The sequence below is a fragment of the Schistocerca serialis genome, chromosome 1, assembly GCF_023864345.2.
Source record: "Schistocerca serialis cubense isolate TAMUIC-IGC-003099 chromosome 1, iqSchSeri2.2, whole genome shotgun sequence".
NCBI classification, from domain to species: Eukaryota; Metazoa; Arthropoda; class Insecta; order Orthoptera; family Acrididae; genus Schistocerca; species Schistocerca serialis.
In genome coordinates, this window is record NC_064638.1 from 828,879,190 (window position 1) to 828,898,787 (window position 19,598).

A 19,598-nucleotide genomic window follows, 5' to 3' on the forward strand; every position below is an offset into this window, starting at 1 on the left:
AGCCCTCTCGCAGTGTCCGGAGCAAGTATGGTGGGTCTGACACACCGGTGTCAATGTGTTCTTTTTTCCATTTCCAGGAGTGTAGTTCGGTGGAAATGTGTTACGTGCGCTGATCAGTAATCTATGTCTTTATACTGACGTTGAGATTCCGGGTACTGCTGAATTCTGTAGCCATCGCAATATTTCTTCTAGACGCATAAATGAAATGCTCGCTTCTTTTATAGGCAACCAGTAGAAGACCTCAGAGGTTATTTGTTAATTAGTATTTATCATATCTGGAAGGTTATTGAACTATCTTAATGTTTTTATACTCTGTAACGTTCGATGTCTGTACAAATACCAGTATTCTGGTGTAGTCGATATTTGTATTTGTATAAAGGCCGATCAAAAAGTTTCCTTTCAGACACTATACAGTACAGAACTGATATGCCAGTCAGGCAAAATTTCCACGAACGTCGAGGCAATCATCCCATCGACGTATGAGGCTGAATATACCTGTTTGGTAAAACACCGTGTCCTGCTGCGTGAAGAAATCTGTAACTTGCCCGATAGGAATCGTCGACATTTCAAGGCCTTTTTTAAGGGACCGCATAGGGAGACATCAGGATTATAGAGTGGATGTTCAAGTGTCTTCTAGAGACGCTGTTCAGGACCCGATGAAAGGGCTAAAGGAAACACATTACGTGGGATGGCATGAAAAATATGGCAAATGTGTATTTTTACTTGGACGGCGCTATCCAGCAGTGGTCTGAGAATAACAAAGAGAAGTTCAATGGCTGAGACAAATTCCAGACTGAAATGAGGAAAACGTTTCACGACAATCAGCAACAAGTTCGTTTAGCGAAAGAAAATTGAAGAACAGGATCCATCCTCATGCGGAAACAACACAGTCGTACATGCATAATGTTTTAACCCCTACCACGTTGTGAAATAAATATGATGGAAACCGACAAAAGCTCACACTTGATGAAAGAATTCGCAAAATTCAAGTACCAAGTTCTGATTATGGATTCCACAACTACACAGGAATTCATAAAGTGGAACCACCGAATCTAGGAAATGTAACAGAAAAACAGTCGAACAAAACAGGTGTGAGTGACTGCCATGTGGTCCCTACGGCAGTTGTGGAAGACGTCCACAAGCTCGCCTCTCTCATACGCGAGATGGTGAGAGACGAGATAGAGCCGTGAATGGCTGCCTGAAATTTTGGGCCCAGTACAAAAGTGGTACCAGCCATGAACGTCGACCCCATATTGCAGAAGGTAATAGAGAATGTCGAAGAAGAGCTGTAGCACCAATCTTCACCAATAGCCGGTCACAATCACACTATGAAAAATGGACTAGGCCAACTCCGACGCATGCCACAACCGTCAAACGATACTCCATCGTCTGATCAACACAGTTACAACCATATCCTCCGCCAAGTACAGCAGTCTGCAGGAGAACAGATATTTGGAGGAAAAGGAACAACATCCGGATATTTTTTCACAGTGTCAGCCATCTCAACAGTCTTCTACGCGCGACTCAACTATAGAAGTTTATCGTTGACCTATGCCACGAAGCCCGTCGCCATACCCTGGACAAGGTTTCTTCCCGGCAAGCTGTACAGAGGTACCAACACCTCTTTTATCCTCCAAATTCAGGAAAACCAAGCACGGCCACCTTTCACGGAGACGGGGCCACCAGAAATGAAAATCTTCCAAGGACGACAGCCTCAAAGAGGTTAGGAAATCTCATTGATGCCGTCATCAACGTCCAGTATGTCCAAGCGCTAGTGGATTCAGGTGCCTCATTTCCCATTATGTCGAGTGCTTATTGTCGTCAGTTAAAGAAGGCTGTATTCCAACATATGGAAGTGATTGTGCCGAAGGTCGTAAATGAGAAATACGAAGGTCATTTCAAAAGTTCTGCAGAGGGAACTGCAGAAAACATTTGCTTTACAAAATATTTTTACAGGCCTTCAACATAACCTCCATTCTTGATTATAACAGCTTCCCAACGTTTTGGCAGCTTCTGCTTTCCGGACAGGGCACGTCCATTGTTGAGCTTTCTGATTAGCCGGGTCACCTCACTGGAAGCTTCCCAAGAAGTGGTTCCTTCAATTTGGGAAATAAATCAATCTTCTGGGCTCATATCAGGATTGTATGGCGGGTGGGGAAGTATTTCCCATCCATATCTGTAGAACTGCCTCTCACTGGTAAGACAATACGCGATCTTGCATTATCGTGCAATATGAGGACTCCAGTTGCAAGAATGTAAGGCTTTCTTTGACGAATTTTCGGGTGCTGATCATTCGCAGATACAACTTGTAGTATGCGCCTATTATAGACGTCTCCTGGAGCACTCTATCTGTAGCTATAAGTCTGTTCACGTCGTATGCACAGACCATCGTCAATCTCACCTTTGAAGTTGTCAACGGTATTTCTCGAGCGTGGAGAGTCGGAACTTTTCCATTCTGACGGCTAAGACTTCAGTTCTGGCTCAAAATCTCGTATCCAGATTTCTTCAAGTGCAACAATGCTTTTCAGAAACTGTTCCCCTTCTGTCCCACAACGTTGAACCAATTCTTCCGCGATTCTTTTGCTGCCAGCTTTCTGCTCTTCACTCAGGTTACGAGGAACCCATCTGGTAGCAACTTTTCTCATTTTTAACTTTTAATTTATGATTATGTAAACTGAAGTGACGAACGTTCTAACCACATATGTAATTTCCTCTCATTTTTCGTCGATTCTCTCTTAAAATGACATTAATTATAGCCTGAGACGTGTAGTCCCTTGCATTTAACGGCCTTCCACTTCTTCGGTTGTCCTCAGTGGTTACCCGACATTCACGGAAACGAGAAAATCACCAATATACTGTGCTGCGATCCACTTCACTACTCCCATACACCTCTCTCAAAGCGCTGTAAGTTTCTGTTGGTTTGTTTTCACACAGGTATTCGACTTCGTTGTAGGAACGCTGGTCACTAGGTGTAATCTGACATAACTCGATTTCGGCTTCCATTTTAAAACTGGATTACTCACGACAAAGGTACGAGAACCAGCAAACACACATACGACCGTCATGCCAAAAGTTTCGCTCACAACTGAGAATGAATTTCGACTTGACCACGTCCCTGTAACGGTCGCTCATTCGCAGTGTGCAGGAATTTTGTAACGACCCTTTTACGTCTATCCAACAGGAAAATGTATTGCAAGAATAACTACAAACGACACAATACGGCCCTTAGAATTTTTCGTTTGAGTCGAATGCAGTCTTAAAGTTGTTCTCGGGTGAGACCTTGAAGACATTTTATGCTGTCATAGATAGTGGAAGATCAAATCTCCAGACTGACGAGGCTGCACTATCAAGCACGTAAAAGAAAGACTTCGCTTGGCAGCTGTTTGCCGTTAAAGACGCCGTTATCCCGCCGTCAAGTGAGACGAGTTCCAGTCACCAGTCAAGACGTTTACGAGGAGTACAGGGCAAGTGCTGTCATCCGATTCCCCAGGAACTTCGCTTAGTGAAAGACGGGGTCAAACTAAGCGAGTACGTGTCTTGATTTATCCGTAGATACTCGGTCGTTTTTGAAACAACGGCAGTCAAAGTTTTCGACGTATTTTCGAGGTACTTTATGCGACTTTTACCGCGCGACATAGACGAAATCATTAGTCTTACGGCATCTTAAATTTGCGACCAGCGATCGAAACCAGATTACTGTTTTTTATTTATTTTATTTTTGTTATTTTCATTTACCTACTAAGTCCGCAGAAGTTTACTACATGAATGTTTTTTTATCAAATTAAGGCTTATAAGGACGTTGTGTAAGACAAGGCTGTAGCCTTTCGCCCCTACTCTTCAATCTGTACATCGAGGAAGCAATGATGGAAATAAAAGAAAGGTTCAGGAGTGGAATTAAAATACAAGGTGAAAGGATATCAATGATACGATTCGCTGATGACATTGCTATCCTGAGTGAAAGTGAAGAAGAATTAAATGATCTGCTGAACGGAATGAAGTCTAATGAGTACACAGTATGGTTTGAGAGTAAATCGGAGAAAGACGAAAGTAATGAGAAGTACTAGAAATGAGAACAGCGAGAAACTTAGCATCAGGATTGATGGTCACGAAGTCAATGAAGTTAAGGAATTCTGCTACCTAGGCAGTAAAATAACCAATGACGGACGGAGCAAGGAGGACATCAAAAGCAGACTCGCTATGGCAAGAAAGGCATTTCTGGCCAAGAGAAGTCTACTAATATCAAATACCGGCCTTAATTTGAGGAAGAAATTTCTGAGGATGTACGTCTGGAGTACAGCATTGTATGGTAGTGAAACATGGACTGTGGGAAAACCGGAACAGAAGAGAATCGAAGAATTTGAGATGTGGTGCTATAGACGAATTTTGAAAATTAGGTGGACTGATAAGGTAAGGAATGAGGAGGTTCTACGCAGAATCGGAGAGGAATGGAATATATGGAAAACACTGATAAGGAGAAGGGACAGGATGATAGGACATCTGCTAAGACATGAGGGAATGACTTCCATGGTACTAGAGGGAGCTGTAGAGGGCAAAAACTGTAGAGGAAGACAGAGATTGGAATACGTCAAGCAAATAATTGAGGACGTAGGTTGCAAGTGCTACTCTGAGATGAAGAGGTTAGCACAGGAAAGGAATTCGTGGCGGGCCGCATCAAACCAGTCAGTAGACTGAAGACAAAAAAAAAAAAAAAAAGACGTTGTATTAATTGTAAAGTTATAACTAGATTTCACGATAAGTGTCACACATTTATTATATAATAAGTGTATGTATGGCATTATAAATACTCATATTCTGAATTTCATTCTCATATCAATTCTTATATTAATTTTATATCTTATTCAAATGTTTCTTCTTCAGGAAGATTTGGTGCATTCCATTGGATGATACCGATCGTAAGAAACATTCGGAAAACAGATATTCTGAACACCAAGAGAAACGGGCGAAGAGGGTTTGCCACACTGTCATTTCTTCGTATGAATCTCACACTGGAAAGAAATGTTGTTAACAATGGTGAATATTTCGCTTGTTGGCAATAATTTCGCAGGAAACCACGCATAACGGATTACTTTCTCATAAATTGGAGCTTATAATTGACTACGAATCAAGGTACTCTACAAGAATTTCAACTAAATCTTCAAATACACTCATACTCATAAATTAAGGATGATTGCAGAATGTGGTGCCACACAACGTGGCACTACACAAAACTAGTTCAAAAATGGTTCAAATGGCTCTGAGCACTGTGGGACTTAACATCTATGGTCATCAGTCCCCTAGAACTTAGAACCACTTAAACCTAACTAACCTAAGGACATCACACACATCCATGCCCGAGGCAGGATTCGAACCTGCGACCCTAGCAGTCGCGCGGTTCCGGACTGAGCGCCTAGAACCGCTAGACCACCGCGGCTGGCACAAAACTAGTGCTAATAGCATAGGCACATAGGGAACACACACGACAGAGATCTGTAAGTCCACGGTATTGGTGAGAAGTTGAGAAAACCACCCCGTAACACATGTGCTACAAAACGCCACTATTTCCCGCGCATATCCCCTGACATCAATGTGGGATATGATCACCATGCACATGTACACAGGCCACACAACGGGTTGGCATACTCTGGATCAGGTGGTCGAGCAGCTCCTGGGGTATAGCCTTCCATTCTCGCAACAGTGCCTGTTGGAGCTCCTGAACTGTCGTAGGGGTTTGAAGACGTGCAACCATACGTCGACCGAGAGCATCCCAGACGTGCTCGATGGGGTTTAGGTCTAGAGAACAGGAAGGCCACTCCATTCGCCTGGTATCTTCTGTTTCAAGGTTCTCCTCCACGATGGCAGCTCGGTGGGACCGCGCGTTGTCATCCATTAGGAGGAAGGTGGGACCTACTGCACCCCTGAAAAGGCGGACATGCTGGTGGAAAATGACGTCCCGATACACCTGGCCTGTTACAGTTCCTCTGTCAAAGACAGGCAGGGGTGTACGTGCACCAATCATAATCCCACCCCACACCATCAAACCACCACCTCCATACTGGTCCCTTTCAAGGACATTAAGGGGTTGGTATCTGGTTCCTGGTTCACGCCAGATGAAAACCCGGCGAGAATCGCTGTTTAGATTATACCTGGACTCGTCCGTGAACATAACCTGGGACCACTGTTCCAATGAAAATGTAGTGTGTTCTTGACACCAGCCTTCAGGAGCTCTCCTGTGACCAGGGGTCAGTGGAATGCACCTTGCAGGTCTCCGGGCGAATAAATCATGTCTGTTCAGTCGTCTGTAGACTGTGTGGCTGGAGACTACCGTTCCAGTGGCTGCAGTATGGTCCCGAGCAAGCTACCTGCAGTACTCCGTGGCCGTCGGCGGGCACTGATGGTGAGATATCGGTCTTCTTGTGGTGTTGTACACTGTGGACGTCCCGTACTGTAGAGCCTGGACACGTATCCTCTCTGCTGGAATCGTTGCCATATTCTTGAGATCACACTTTGTGGCACACAGAGGGCCCGTGCTACGACCTGCTGTGTTTGACCCGCCTCCTGTCGCCCTAGTATTCTACCCCTCGTAACGTCATCAATATGTGTTCTTTGAGCCGTTTTCAACACACAGGCACCATTAGCAAGTCTGAAAACGTTTGCATACTTATTCGCTGCACCGCACTCCGACATGCACCAACACACCTCTGCGTATGTGAACTGCTGTCAGCGCCGTCTTGCGACGACCGCAGGTTAAATGCACCGCATGGTCGTACCCCGAGGTCATTTAAACCTGCAATCCGCTCACCAGAGCGTTGTTTCACTATGTATCAGCATTACCCCTAATTTATGAGCTGTACTTTTCTCATTTCTTTATTCAGTCATATGACATACAATTATCACACGAATAAGAACAACGTTATATAAATATGCATTAGGTAACGTTCGCGTAGCAATCTTCTACATACATAAGTATATAAACGAAAAACAAAAATAAAAGTAATAATTGGGTGTGGAACACGGTGCCCAAGATTTAGAAACAGCAACGCTAACTACTGAGCCACCATTCCATGCGGAGACATATAGCTAGATAACATTGGTATATCTATATAATAAGAATAAAGAAAGACAAAACTACATATAAAACTAACTAAGTGTCAAAATCTAAGTTCCTACACCATGTAAGAGCTCTATGCTCAGCTTCCGTGACGTTGCTCTAACTCTCGTGGTGTGAACGTAAGGGGCATCCATTTCTAATGTGCTTGAGTGTCTATTTCGGAGCCCCACAGTCACAAACCGGAAACTATGTAGCACGCCATCTGTAAATTGAGTCTGCGCATCGACCATGCCTAGTGCGATCTCTGTTCAATTTTACCCGTAGATTATCGAGTTCTGTGTCATGGGACTTAACATCGGAGGTCATCAGTCCCCTAGAACTTAGAACTAATTAAACCTAACTGACCTAAGGACATCACACACAACCAGGCCCGAGGTAGGATTCGAACTTGCGACCGTAGCGGTCGCGCGGTTCCAGACTGTAGCGCCTAGAACCGCTCGGCCACTCTGGCCGGCGCAGGGCCCCGACACTAGCAGTTATTGAATAGGTGCACTTCTATTGAAAACTCAGTAAGGTGCAGAAAGGTGAAAGCTTATACTTCCAGAGTACCCCTAAAGTCGTAGATAAGCTATCCTACAGGCAAGACAGAGTGCCTTGCAATGGTTTCGGCCGTCAACAGGTTCTGACCGTTTTTATTTGGCAAACTATTCACCGTTGTGGCAGACTACCATTCTGTACTTTTGCTGACTAACCTGAAGGATCAGTTGGGTTGTTTAGCGAGACTGACAGACTTCAGGAGTAGGACGTCATAATTATACGCAAAAAATGGATGGAAACACAAGTATGGCGACTGCGTTTCAAGGCAGAAAATAGAAGCGTGTATGAAATCTCAGTCATCACTGCATTAAATGACGTTACTGCTGAGCAGAAGGAAGATTCAGCACTACCGAAATTCAGGGAAGACTTAAATAATTAGGAGCTGACCAAAGTAGAATTCCAGTTGATAAACGAAGTATTATATGTTGCGTCCCATTCCGTTGTCTTCGTAGTGCCTAATTTTCTGTGTCTCAAAGTGTACAACCATTAATTTAACATTAAGTTAAAAAATTCTATGTTTTAAAATATTTAATTAATTTAATCGTTTAAAGTTTTACATTTGGCAGAAAATGGTATGAAATTAATTTTCATGTCGTATAACGCAGACTTCCATGACGAATACTGTAAAAATATGCTTTCTTTATATTTAATCCGACTAGTACGTAGTTGCGATCATTCCAGAATCAGTACATCGCGATGGTGGAGACGAGGCGTTCAGACACTGCACAAGAGAAGACGAAGGAGCAGGCTCACCAACCTTGTGCAGTTGCGGCCCTGACCGTGGAGGACAGCAGCGCCTCGTCCAGCAAGGTGAGTGCCTGAGGCCGCTGCAACAGACAATTCCCTACCTGTATCTACGTCGTCAAAACCATCCTCCTGATAGACATAATATACCACGCCTCAAGCACTATTCTCTGATTACGTAGCTATCGTGTCTGGGTGTCTACATTTTCATTTCTGAAAAAATACGAGGTGCATGGAAAATAACTTGCGGTACTTACGGTTTCCAATACAACGTCGTAAATGAGGGGAAAAAACATGTATAAAATGGATCTTCAAATGATTAACGTCCGTCTTTTAACAGTCAGTTACTATTTCTGTCTCCTTTATATGTATATTTCATTTTCTCCCTGAAAGTACATGAACTGTTTACTTGAATAACACACAGCTAGCAGTTCTTCGTACTCCACTCAAAGTGGCGCATCTCCAAATTTCAGTGTGCCCCCGTCCGAATGTGAAATTATATACTCCATTCTGCTCTGATTAGATAAAGTATCGCACGTGGGGTGAAAGCTCTGCACACTAATTATAGCACTGCACCCAGAGCCGATCACGATCCTCTGGTTTGGAGCACAGAGAAACGTCTAAACCCGAGGTTCAGACAATTCTGGGATGATATCGGGTGCGAATTTCTCGACCTCTGCTGTCAGGTCAGACTTGAAATACACGAATGAAGGACTATTCGGGTAGCGGAATACTTGTTGTGTACACGAGGAGGTTTTGTATGTTAGAGGAAGGCCTTTTGGGACCAGTGATGGACTGCCTGCTGAAAATGAAAATATGGCAGCTACATTATTCTCACAGAATGTTCGTCCTGGCCAGTCGGAAATAGAAAATGTTTGCACGTTAAATGGTAAATTGCAGCAGCATCCATGGTATGGTTCCAGAATTATTATGATCGCTTATCGAAGTTTCTTGGAACCGGAAGCGAATAGCACTGAAATCCTAAATATAGACTGGAAAATGTATCGCTGTTGTAGATTAGAGACGCCAGTTGCGGTGGCGTATTTATTGCAGTAAATAATTCGATAATATCTTATGAGGTAATTACACATTCCGAATTGGGAAATAACCTGGGTGAAGTTAACCAACAGCGTTGGTCCAGCAGGGTAGGTGGGTGCTTTTATAAACAGTTTACTTCATAAGCTGTAATGACAGAGCGCTTCAGGGAGAACTTGCAGTGATGAAGTTTCTGTTCACGTTGTTATAATAGGGGGAGATTTTAGTTTGACAGCTATCGAATGGGAGAGTCATGCTATCAAAACTTGTGCTTGAGATAGGGCTTCGTTTGCCGTGATTCTGAATGTCTTGAGCAAACATTACTAAGAGCAGTCTGAGAGAGAAACGTCTTAGATCTACTAGCAACATACAGACCTGAAGTTCTCGAATCAGTTAGAGAAGAAGAGGATGTGAATGATTATGGTCATAATAACGGATACTCTTAACCTTTCTTTCACCTCCAGCATCTTCCTAATGGCGTGGTAAAAGGGACTCACGAATCCTCTACCCAAAAAGGAATATGCCAGAGAACCTTCTGACAACCGGCCCATCTACGTGCTATCAGCATTATCTAAGACTACAAAATACACACATCACAATCAGCCTACAAATTTATTAAAATGAAGTTACCTTCTGGACGAATACCAATCTGGTTTCCGTAAAAATCGCAGCACGAGGACTGCTCTTATAAATGTGACTGTCAAACTGAAACAAGCCATGGAAAAACAAGAAGTGACAATTGTGCCCTTTTTGCTTTTCAGCAAAGCTTCCGAACTGTCGACTTTGACGTTCTACTTGTTAAACTCAAAAATTAAAACTTTTCTTGAAGTGGTGTACAGTGACTCTGATCATACTTTACACAGCAACAGTGTGTAATGATCAGAACAAATAGGTCACACTGCAAGAATGTATCACAGGTCCACAAGGATCAGTATTTGGTCAGTATTTGGCCCATTACTTTTCTAATTATATGTCAATGATGTGTCGACTTTTACCTCGCATTGCAAATATCTTTTACACGCTGACGACCTTGAGTTACACTAAGTAGAAGCCCAACAAATCTGCGCATAGCCATCCAGAGCTTAAGCATTGACTTACTTGCTTTATTAGAATGGGCGTAGAACATAGGTTCGAAACTTAACCAAAATAAAACGTAAGCAAACTTAATCGCTCACAAAAGACTCAATTCTTCTTCAGGGAATCTCTTTCAACCCTAATCCTAAACAGCACAAAAATCACCCTTTCTTATTCTGCAAAGAATTTGGAGATAATTCTGGACCATAACCAAGACTAGACTTATCACACAACTGCAACCTCTAAGAAGGTGTCAGCATCACTCTATTCACAAAAGTAATATAAAAAAGTATTTCCTCTTAGGCTTTAAAAGAAACTCGAAGTGTCACTTTATCGTGGCCAAGTGCCGGTAAGTGTAGAGATGATCATACTCTGTGTTTGCTGTATCGTCTTCTCAATCATCACACTCCATCCTGTTTATCTTCAATCCTTACTCTACTACCTGAACAATACAGCAGATATACTCGTTATCAACAAAGTGAAATCCTCTCTGTACCACCACATAACACTGCCATCTTCTCTGAGTCATTTCCTGTACCAGGAAACCGTCTTTGGAGCAATATTCCTCAAAATACGAGGGCTGTTCAATAAAGAATGATCATAATTTTGATGGTCCTTCTCAAAGTAGTCTCCCATGAATGGGATGCACTTGTCCCAGGGTATATGCCAGGCTTCAAGTACATGCTGAAAACCATTTTTGAGAGGGCCTCCAAATCCGCCTCCGCAGCCTTTACAATTGCTTCTGATGATTTACAATACCTCCCTCGAAGGCGTTTCTTCATGTTAGGGAATAGAAAAAAATCACATGCGACTAAATCCGAACTATAGGGAAGGTGAGGGATGCATTTCACGTAGATTTTTGCAAGATATTCAGCAACAACATTGGCAATATGCACCTGCGCATTATCGTGGTGCAGCATCCTGCCTGCTTCATGAAAATGTGGTCTTTTGCGCCTGATATGGCTTTGCAATGTTTTCAGGACATCCGACATCCTTGTGGTATTGTCCAGTTACTGATGTGTGTGCAGGTAAAATACGCTGATAAACTATTGCATGAATAACAAAGAATGAGTTGACCGTAAATTTCCCAGCAGAAGCAACCGCTTTTTTTTTTGGAGGGGGGCATGGTGATGAAGGATATTTACACACTGAGCTTTGCTGTTTCCTCTCAGGATCAAAATGAGCTAGCCAAGTTTCATCACCAGTGATTACATTTGAAAGAAACTCCGGATCTTCCTCTAATATCAACTTAAACCGCATGCAGACTTGCACACGAATGTCCTTTTGTTCGCGAATCAACAGTCTTGGAACCCATCGCGCACAAACACGTGCCATGTGTAATTTTTCTGTCACCAACGTGTGGGTGGCACCCAATGAAACGTTCAGTATTTCAGAAAGTGATTCGTCGATCCTCTCTCACAATGATAGCAGCAGTGTTGATGTTCTCTTCCGCAAGAGCAGTAACTGGAGCACCGGGTCCACCTTCCTTTGAAATTGATTGTTTCCCCTCTCTAACCACTTTAAATCACCTTAGAGCTATGATGTAGGGAAGAACAGACTCTCCGTAGGCCTCCCGTAACATTGTATAGGCCTCAGCTGAAGATTAGTTGAAAGCAGAATTTCATAGCCGCATATTGTTCCTCGTGTGTTCCCTCCATTGCAGCGGTACGCGATACTGAACACGTCTGACCTTGCCTGCATCTCACAGGCGGGAACCAGGAGTCTCAAAAATGAAACTACTACAGCCCCTTTGTTGCACATTAAACTAACAGAATATCATAAGATTAAATTTTAGTGCGAGAAATTATCACCATAAAAATTTTGATCATTCTTAATTGAGCAGCCCTCGTATTACAGAAATTAAACTCCTTCCAAAGTTCAAAAAACAGCTAATGGTCCACCGTCTATCGCAATAGCTATCACTCCTTGCAGATCACTCTCATCAGCCCTCCCTCTTCCACGCTTTTCCCTGTCCTTGCCTACAGAGTTCTGTATTGAAATTCTCCTCTTTCCTAGCAGTCTTTGTTACATTCTTATCAATGTTCTTCTCTGTTATTATCCCTTTCACTTCTTCTAGTAACAAACAAGGCTTCAAAACTGCTAAAACAATCAGTATCAATCATAATGATTCAATTATTTTATCAGTGTTAATGTTAATGTTACTATTATTACTGAAAATTAATTTTTATTAATAATGCAAATTATTATTAACGAATTTATTATAGAATCATTAATATCATTCTTAATTCCTCCACAACTTTATCTTCAATCTCTATATTACCAATATTATTATTATTATTATTATTATTATTATTATTGGAAGTTATTAATTTTATTAATAATGTAAATTCCCCCCCCCCCCCATGAACCATGGACCTTGCCGTTGGTGGGGAGGCTTGCGTGCCTCAGCGATACAGATAGCCGTACCGTAGGTGCAACCACAACAGAGGGGTATCTGTTGAGAGGCCAGACAAACGTGTGGTTCCTGAAGAGGGGCAGCAGCCTTTTCAGTAGGTGCAAGGGCAACAGTCTGGATGATTGACTGATCTGGCCTTGTAACAATAACCAAAACGGCCTTGCTGTGCTGGTACTGCGAACGGCTGAAAGCAAGGGGAAACTACAGCCGTAATTTTTCCCGAGGGCATGCAGCTTTACTGTATGATTACATGATGATGGCGTCCTCTTGGGTAAAATATTCCGGAGGTAAAATAGTCCCCCATTCGGATCGCCTGGCGGGGACTACTCAAGAGGATGTCGTTATCAGGAGAAAGAAAACTGGCGTTCTACGGATCGGAGCGTGGAATGTCAGATCCCTTAATCGGGCAGGTAGGTTAGAAAATTTAAAAAGGGAAATGGATAGGTTGAAGTTAGATATAGTGGGAATTAGTGAAGTTCGGTGGCAGGAGGAACAAGACTTCTGGTCAGGTGACTACAGGGTTATAAACACAAAATCAAATAGGGGTAATGCAGGAGTAGGTTTAATAATGAATAGGAAAATAGGAATGCGGGTAAGCTACTACAAACAGCATAGTGAACGCATTACTGTGGCCAAGATAGATACGAAGCCCACACCTACTACAGTAGTACAAGTTTATATGCCAACTAGCTCTGCAGATGACGAAGAAATTGAAGAAATGTATGATGAAATAAAAGAAATTATTCAGATTGTGAAGGGAGACGAAAATTTAATAGTCATGGGTGACTGGAATTCGAGTATAGGAAAAGGGAGTGAAGGAAACATAGTAGGTGAATATGGATTGGGGGACAGAAATGAAAGAGGAAGCCGCCTGGTAGAATTTTGCACAGAGCACAACATAATCATAACTAACACTTGGTTTAAGAATCATGAAAGAAGGTTGTATACATGGAAGAACCCTGGAGATACTAAAAGGTATCAGATAGATTATATAATGGTAAGACAGAGATTTAGGAACCAGGTTTTAAATTGTAAGACATTTCCAGGGGCAGATGTGGACTCTGACCACAATCTATTGGTTATGACCTGTAGATTAAAACTGAAGAAACTGCAAAAAGGTGGGAATTTAAGGAGATGGGACCTGGATTAACTAAAAGAACCAGAGGTTGTACAGAGATTCAGGGAGAGCATAAGGGAGCAATTGACAGGAATGGGGGAAATAAATACAGTAGAAGAAGAATGGGTAGCTTTGAGGGATGAAGTAGTGAAAGCAGCAGAGGATCAAGTAGGTAAAAAGACGAGGGCTAGTAGAAATCCTTGGGTAACAGAAGAAATATTGAATTTAATTGATGAAAGGAGAAAATATAAAAATGCAGTAAGTGAAACAGGCAAAAAGGAATACAAACGTCTCAAAAATGAGATCGACAGGAAGTGCAAAATGGCTAAGCAGGGATGGCTAGAGGACAAATGTAAGGATGTAGAGGCCTATCTCACTAGGGGTAAGATAGATACCGCCTACAGGAAAATTAAAGAGACCTTTGGAGATAAGAGAACGATTTGTATGAATATCAAGAGCTCAGATGGAAACCCAGTTCTAAGCAAAGAAGGGAAAGCAGAAAGGTGGAAGGCGTATATAGAGGGTCTATACAAGGGCAATGTACTTGAGGACAATATTATGGAAATGGAAGAGGATGTAGATGAAGATGAAATGGGAGATATGATACTGCGTGAAGAGTTTGACAGAGCACTGAAAGACCTGAGTCGAAACAAGGCCCCCGGAGTAGACAATATTCCATTGGAACTACTGAAGGCCGTGGGAGAGCCAGTCCTGACAAAACTCTACCATCTGGTGAGCAAGATGTATGAAACAGGCGAAATACCCTCAGACTTCAAGAAGAATATAATAATTCCAATCCCAAAGAAAGCAGGTGTTGACAGATGTGAAAATTACCGAACTATCAGCTTAATAAGTCACAGCTGCAAAATACTAACACGAATTCTTTACAGACGAATGGAAAAACTAGTAGAAGCCAACCTCGGGGAAGATCAGTTTGGATTCCATAGAAACACTGGAACACGTGAAGCAATACTGACCTTACGACTTATCTTAGAAGAAAGATTAAGGAAAGGCAAACCTACGTTTCTAGCATTTGTAGACTTAGAGAAAGCTTTTGACAATGTTGACTGGAATACTCTCTTTCAAATTCTAAAGGTGGCAGGGGTAAAATACAGGGAGCGAAAGGCTATTTACAATTTGTACAGAAACCAGATGGCAGTTATAAGGGTCGAGGGACATGAAAGGGAAGCAGTGGTTGGGAAGGGAGTAAGACAGGGTTGTAGCCTCTCCCCGATGTTGTTCAATCTGTATATTGAGCAAGCAGTAAAGGAAACAAAAGAAAAATTCGGAGTAGGTATTAAAATTCATGGAGAAGAAATAAAAACTTTGAGGTTCGCCGATGACATTGTAATTCTGTCAGAGACAGCAAAGGACTTTGAAGAGCAGTTGAATGGAATGGACAGTGTCTTGAAAGGAGGATATAAGATGAACATCAACAAAAGCAAAACAAGGCTAATGGAATGTAGTCTAATTAAGTCGGGTGATGCTGAGGGAATTAGATTAGGAAATGAGGCACTTAAAGTAGTAAAGGAGTTTTGCTATTTGGGGAGCAAAATAACTGATGATGGTCGAAGTAGAGAGGATATAAAATGTAGGTTGGCAATGGCAAGGAAAGCGTTTCTGAAGAAGAGAAATTTGTTAACATCCAGTATTGATTTAAGTGTCAGGAAGTCATTTCTGAAAGTATTCGTATGGAGTGTAGCCATGTATGGAAGTGAAACATGGACGATAAATAGTTTGGACAAGAAGAGAATAGAAGCTTTCGAAATGTGGTGCTACAGAAGAATGCTGAAGATTAGATGGGTAGATCACATAACTAATGAGGAAGTATTGAATAGGATTGGGGAGAAGAGAAGTTTGTGGCACAACTTGACCAGAAGAAGGGATCGGTTGGTAGGACATGTTCTGAGGCATCAAGGGATCACCAATTTAGTATTGGAGGGCAGCGTGGAGGGTAAAAATCGTAGAGGGAGACCAAGAGATGAATACACTAAGCAGATTCAGAAGGATGTAGGTTGCAGTAGGTACTGGGAGATGAAAAAGCTTGCACAGGATAGAGTTGCATGGAGAGCTGCATCAAACCAGTCTCAGGACTGAAGACCACAACAACAACAACAATGTAAATTATTATTATTGTAATGGTTATGTTCTATTTTTTATATTTGTTGTTCCTGGTCATATGTAAGAGATTACCTGAAGGTCCTAATATGATCAAGCTAAATAAGCAACAAATACACAAATAAAGCTGTAATAACATCAGTGACTACAGGTGTTGTGAGGACTAGGATATTTTTGCCTATTGGGACTATCAACTTGCAGAGTATCTGAGTAATCAACATCAAATACTCACTTCTGAAGATGACTGTGTACTTGGAACAATTTTGCAGAATTATGTTTGAAATTCCCTCATCCCCACATGAGGTTTTGATTTTTAGAATTTTTAGAATTGTATTAATTTCAGTGTAAGACGTTGGTGCTATTTCTAGTTGCATAAAGTTTTGTGTAATTACTTTGTTAATATATACTCTTGCTTCTTCAACTGAATCATTTGATCCCACATTTGCTGTTAAGATTTGAAAGTAACTGTTAAAAGTACTTGCATCTACATCTACTTGTAGCTTGTGAAATATCAGTTACATTTTCATTTAGTTTAATTGTTATGGAATCTTGTACTGGCTGTCCTGTCTCCCATTTGATAATGTCTTGTATAGTTTCAGTCTTATTTTCTGCAATATTTATTTCTATCTGTATTTATTTATATCATGCATACTACTGTAAACTTCAATGATTTTCCTTAAAATACTATAGTAGTTTTGCAGTATGCAAGTAATGTCGGGTCCAGACTTACTCAAGTCTTTACATAAATTCGCCTATTCCTGTTACAAGAGATTTTAATTCCCTTGTGTATCCATAGCTTATTTTCTTTAAATGGATCTTCTAAATAATTTTTTAGTAAAGGGACTTTCAAATATTGACACAAATTAACTGTCGAATAAATTGAATCTGATACTAGCATCTCTTCCTACATATACCTCATCCCCTACCACCTCTTTCAGCTTACTCTTAAAAAATGTGCTCATTAATAATATTCACTACTTTGTATGAACCTGCCTCAGGGTTGTAAAGAGCCATACTGCTTACTTCCATTAACTGCCCATCGTGATTAGATAGATCATTAGCAACTGTGTGCACATTAATTGTTTCAACACTGTCTATAAAATGTTATCAGTCAGTAACCTAGTATTTTGCTGCACATGAATTGGAAAACCATCCTCTAAAATTAGATTTTTCCCATCCATAGCTTTTAAGAAATCCACATTGAAATCTCTATAAACTGCTGTGTTTCTTCTTGTGTCACGTAGCTCAATAATGCATCTAGATTTCTCATAAATAGCTTAAAGTTTCCTAGAAGAGATCTGTAGACTCACAAGGACATGCTTCTAGGTTCTGATAAACACAAAAACTATTTCTTTCAATGTTTTTGACTTTGTGTCCACCTTGTACATATGATACAACTCCTCCTTTTTCTATATTAACATTGCACGAATATGATGCAACTCTATGACCGCTGATATAAGAGCGTAAAGAGAGCAATGAGAGAAGCATTCAACGAATTCGAACATAAAACATTGGCAAACAATCTAAACAAGAACCCTAAAAAGTTTTGGTCATATGTAAAATCGGTAAGCGGATCTAAATCCCCTATTCAGTCACTCGTTGACCACGATGGCACCGAAACAGAGGACGACCGAAGAAAGGCAGAAATACTGAATTCAGTGTTCCGAAACTGTTTCACTGCGGAAAATCGTAACACGGTCCCTGACTTCAGCCGTCGCACGGACGCCAAAATGGAAAATATTGAAATAAACGATATCGGAATTGAAAAACAACTGCTATCACTTAGTAGCGGAAAAGCATCCGGACCAGACGAGATACCCTTAAGATTCTACAGTGATTATGCTAAAGAACTTGCCCCCTTTCTATCAGCAATTTATCGTAGATCGCTGGAAGAACGTAAAGTACCTAGCGACTGGAAGAAAGCGCAGGTCGTTCCCATTTTCAAGAAGGGTCATAAATCAGATGCGAATAATTATAGGCCTATTTCGCTTACGTCAATCTGTTGTAGAATAATGGAACATGTTTTGTGTTCTCGTATTATGACGTTCTTAGATAATACAAATCTCCTTCATCATAACCAACATGGATTCCGCAAACAGAGATCATGTGAAACTCAGCTCACCCTATTTGCCCAAGAAATTCACAGTGCCGTAGACACTGGCGAGCAGATTGATGCCGTATTCCTGGACTTCAGGAAGGCATTTGATACGGTTCCGCACTTACGTTTAGTGAAAAAAATACGAGCTTACGGAATATCGGACCAGGTTTGTGATTGGATTCAGGATTTCCTAGAAGAAAGAACACAACATGTCATTCTTAACGGTTCAAAATCTGCAGATGTAGAGGTAATTTCGGGAGTACCGCAGGGAAGCGTGATGGGACCTTTATTGTTTACAATATACATAAATGACTTAGTTGACAACATCGGTAGCTCCGTGAGGCTATTTGCAGATGACACGGTTGTCTACAAGAAAGTAGCAACATCAGAAGACTCGTACGTACTCCAGGAGGACCTGCAGAGGATTAATGCATGGTGCGACAGCTGGCAGCTTTCCCTAAACGTAGATAAATGTAATATAATGCGCATACATAGGGGCAGAAATCCATTCCAGTACGATTATGCCATAGGTGGTAAATCATTGCAAGCGGTAACGACCGTAAAATACTTAGGAGTTACTATCCGGAGCGATCTGAAGTGGAATGATCACATAAAACAAATAGTGGGAAAAGCAGGCGCCAGGTTGAGATTCATAGGAAGAATTCTAAGAAAATGTGACTCATCGACGAAAGAAGTAGCTTACAAAACGCTTGTTCGTCCGATTCTTGAGTATTGCTCATCAGTATGGGACCCTTACCAGGTTGGATTAATAGAAGAGATAGACATGATCCAGCGAAAAGCAGTGCGATTCGTCATGGGGACATTTAGTCAGCGCGAGAGCGTTACGGAGATGCTGAACAAGCTCCAGTGGCGGACACTTCAAGAAAGGCGTTACGCAATACGGAGAGGTTTATTATCGAAATTACGAGAGAGCACATTCCGGGAAGAGATGGGCAACATATTACTACCGCCCACATATATCTCGCGTAATGATCACAACGAAAAGACCCGAGAAATTAGAGCAAATACGGAGACTTACAAGCAGTCGTTCTTCCCACGCACAATTCGTGAATGGAACAGGGAAGGGGGGATCAGATAGTGGTACAATAAGTACCCTCCGCCACACACCGTAAGGTGGCCCGCGGAGTATAGATGTAGATGTAGATATTTAACTTCTCCATCCCTGTGTATACCGGGTATTCAGAGAAGTACAGAACATCTATCACTTCAGAATTTTCCACATCTTCTAGAAACGCAATAAACTCATGTATCTTCTTTCTTAACCCTATAATATTCAGATGAAACTAATTCATTCTATTTTTCTGGAAACTGTTACAAAACTGTTGTACTG

At 41.6% G+C, this 19,598-nt stretch overlaps 1 protein-coding gene across 1 annotated transcript in view; it reads left to right on the forward strand.

Annotated features, from left to right (window-relative positions):
* The window catches only part of LOC126458302 (glutamate-gated chloride channel-like), a 233,787-nt gene that overhangs the window by 180,329 nt on the left and 33,860 nt on the right, over nt 1-19,598 (forward strand). The window contains exon 11 of the mRNA XM_050095248.1: nt 8,327-8,455. Within this exon, the coding sequence (XP_049951205.1) occupies nt 8,327-8,455 (129 nt within the window). The remainder of the gene's footprint in view (nt 1-8,326; nt 8,456-19,598) is intronic.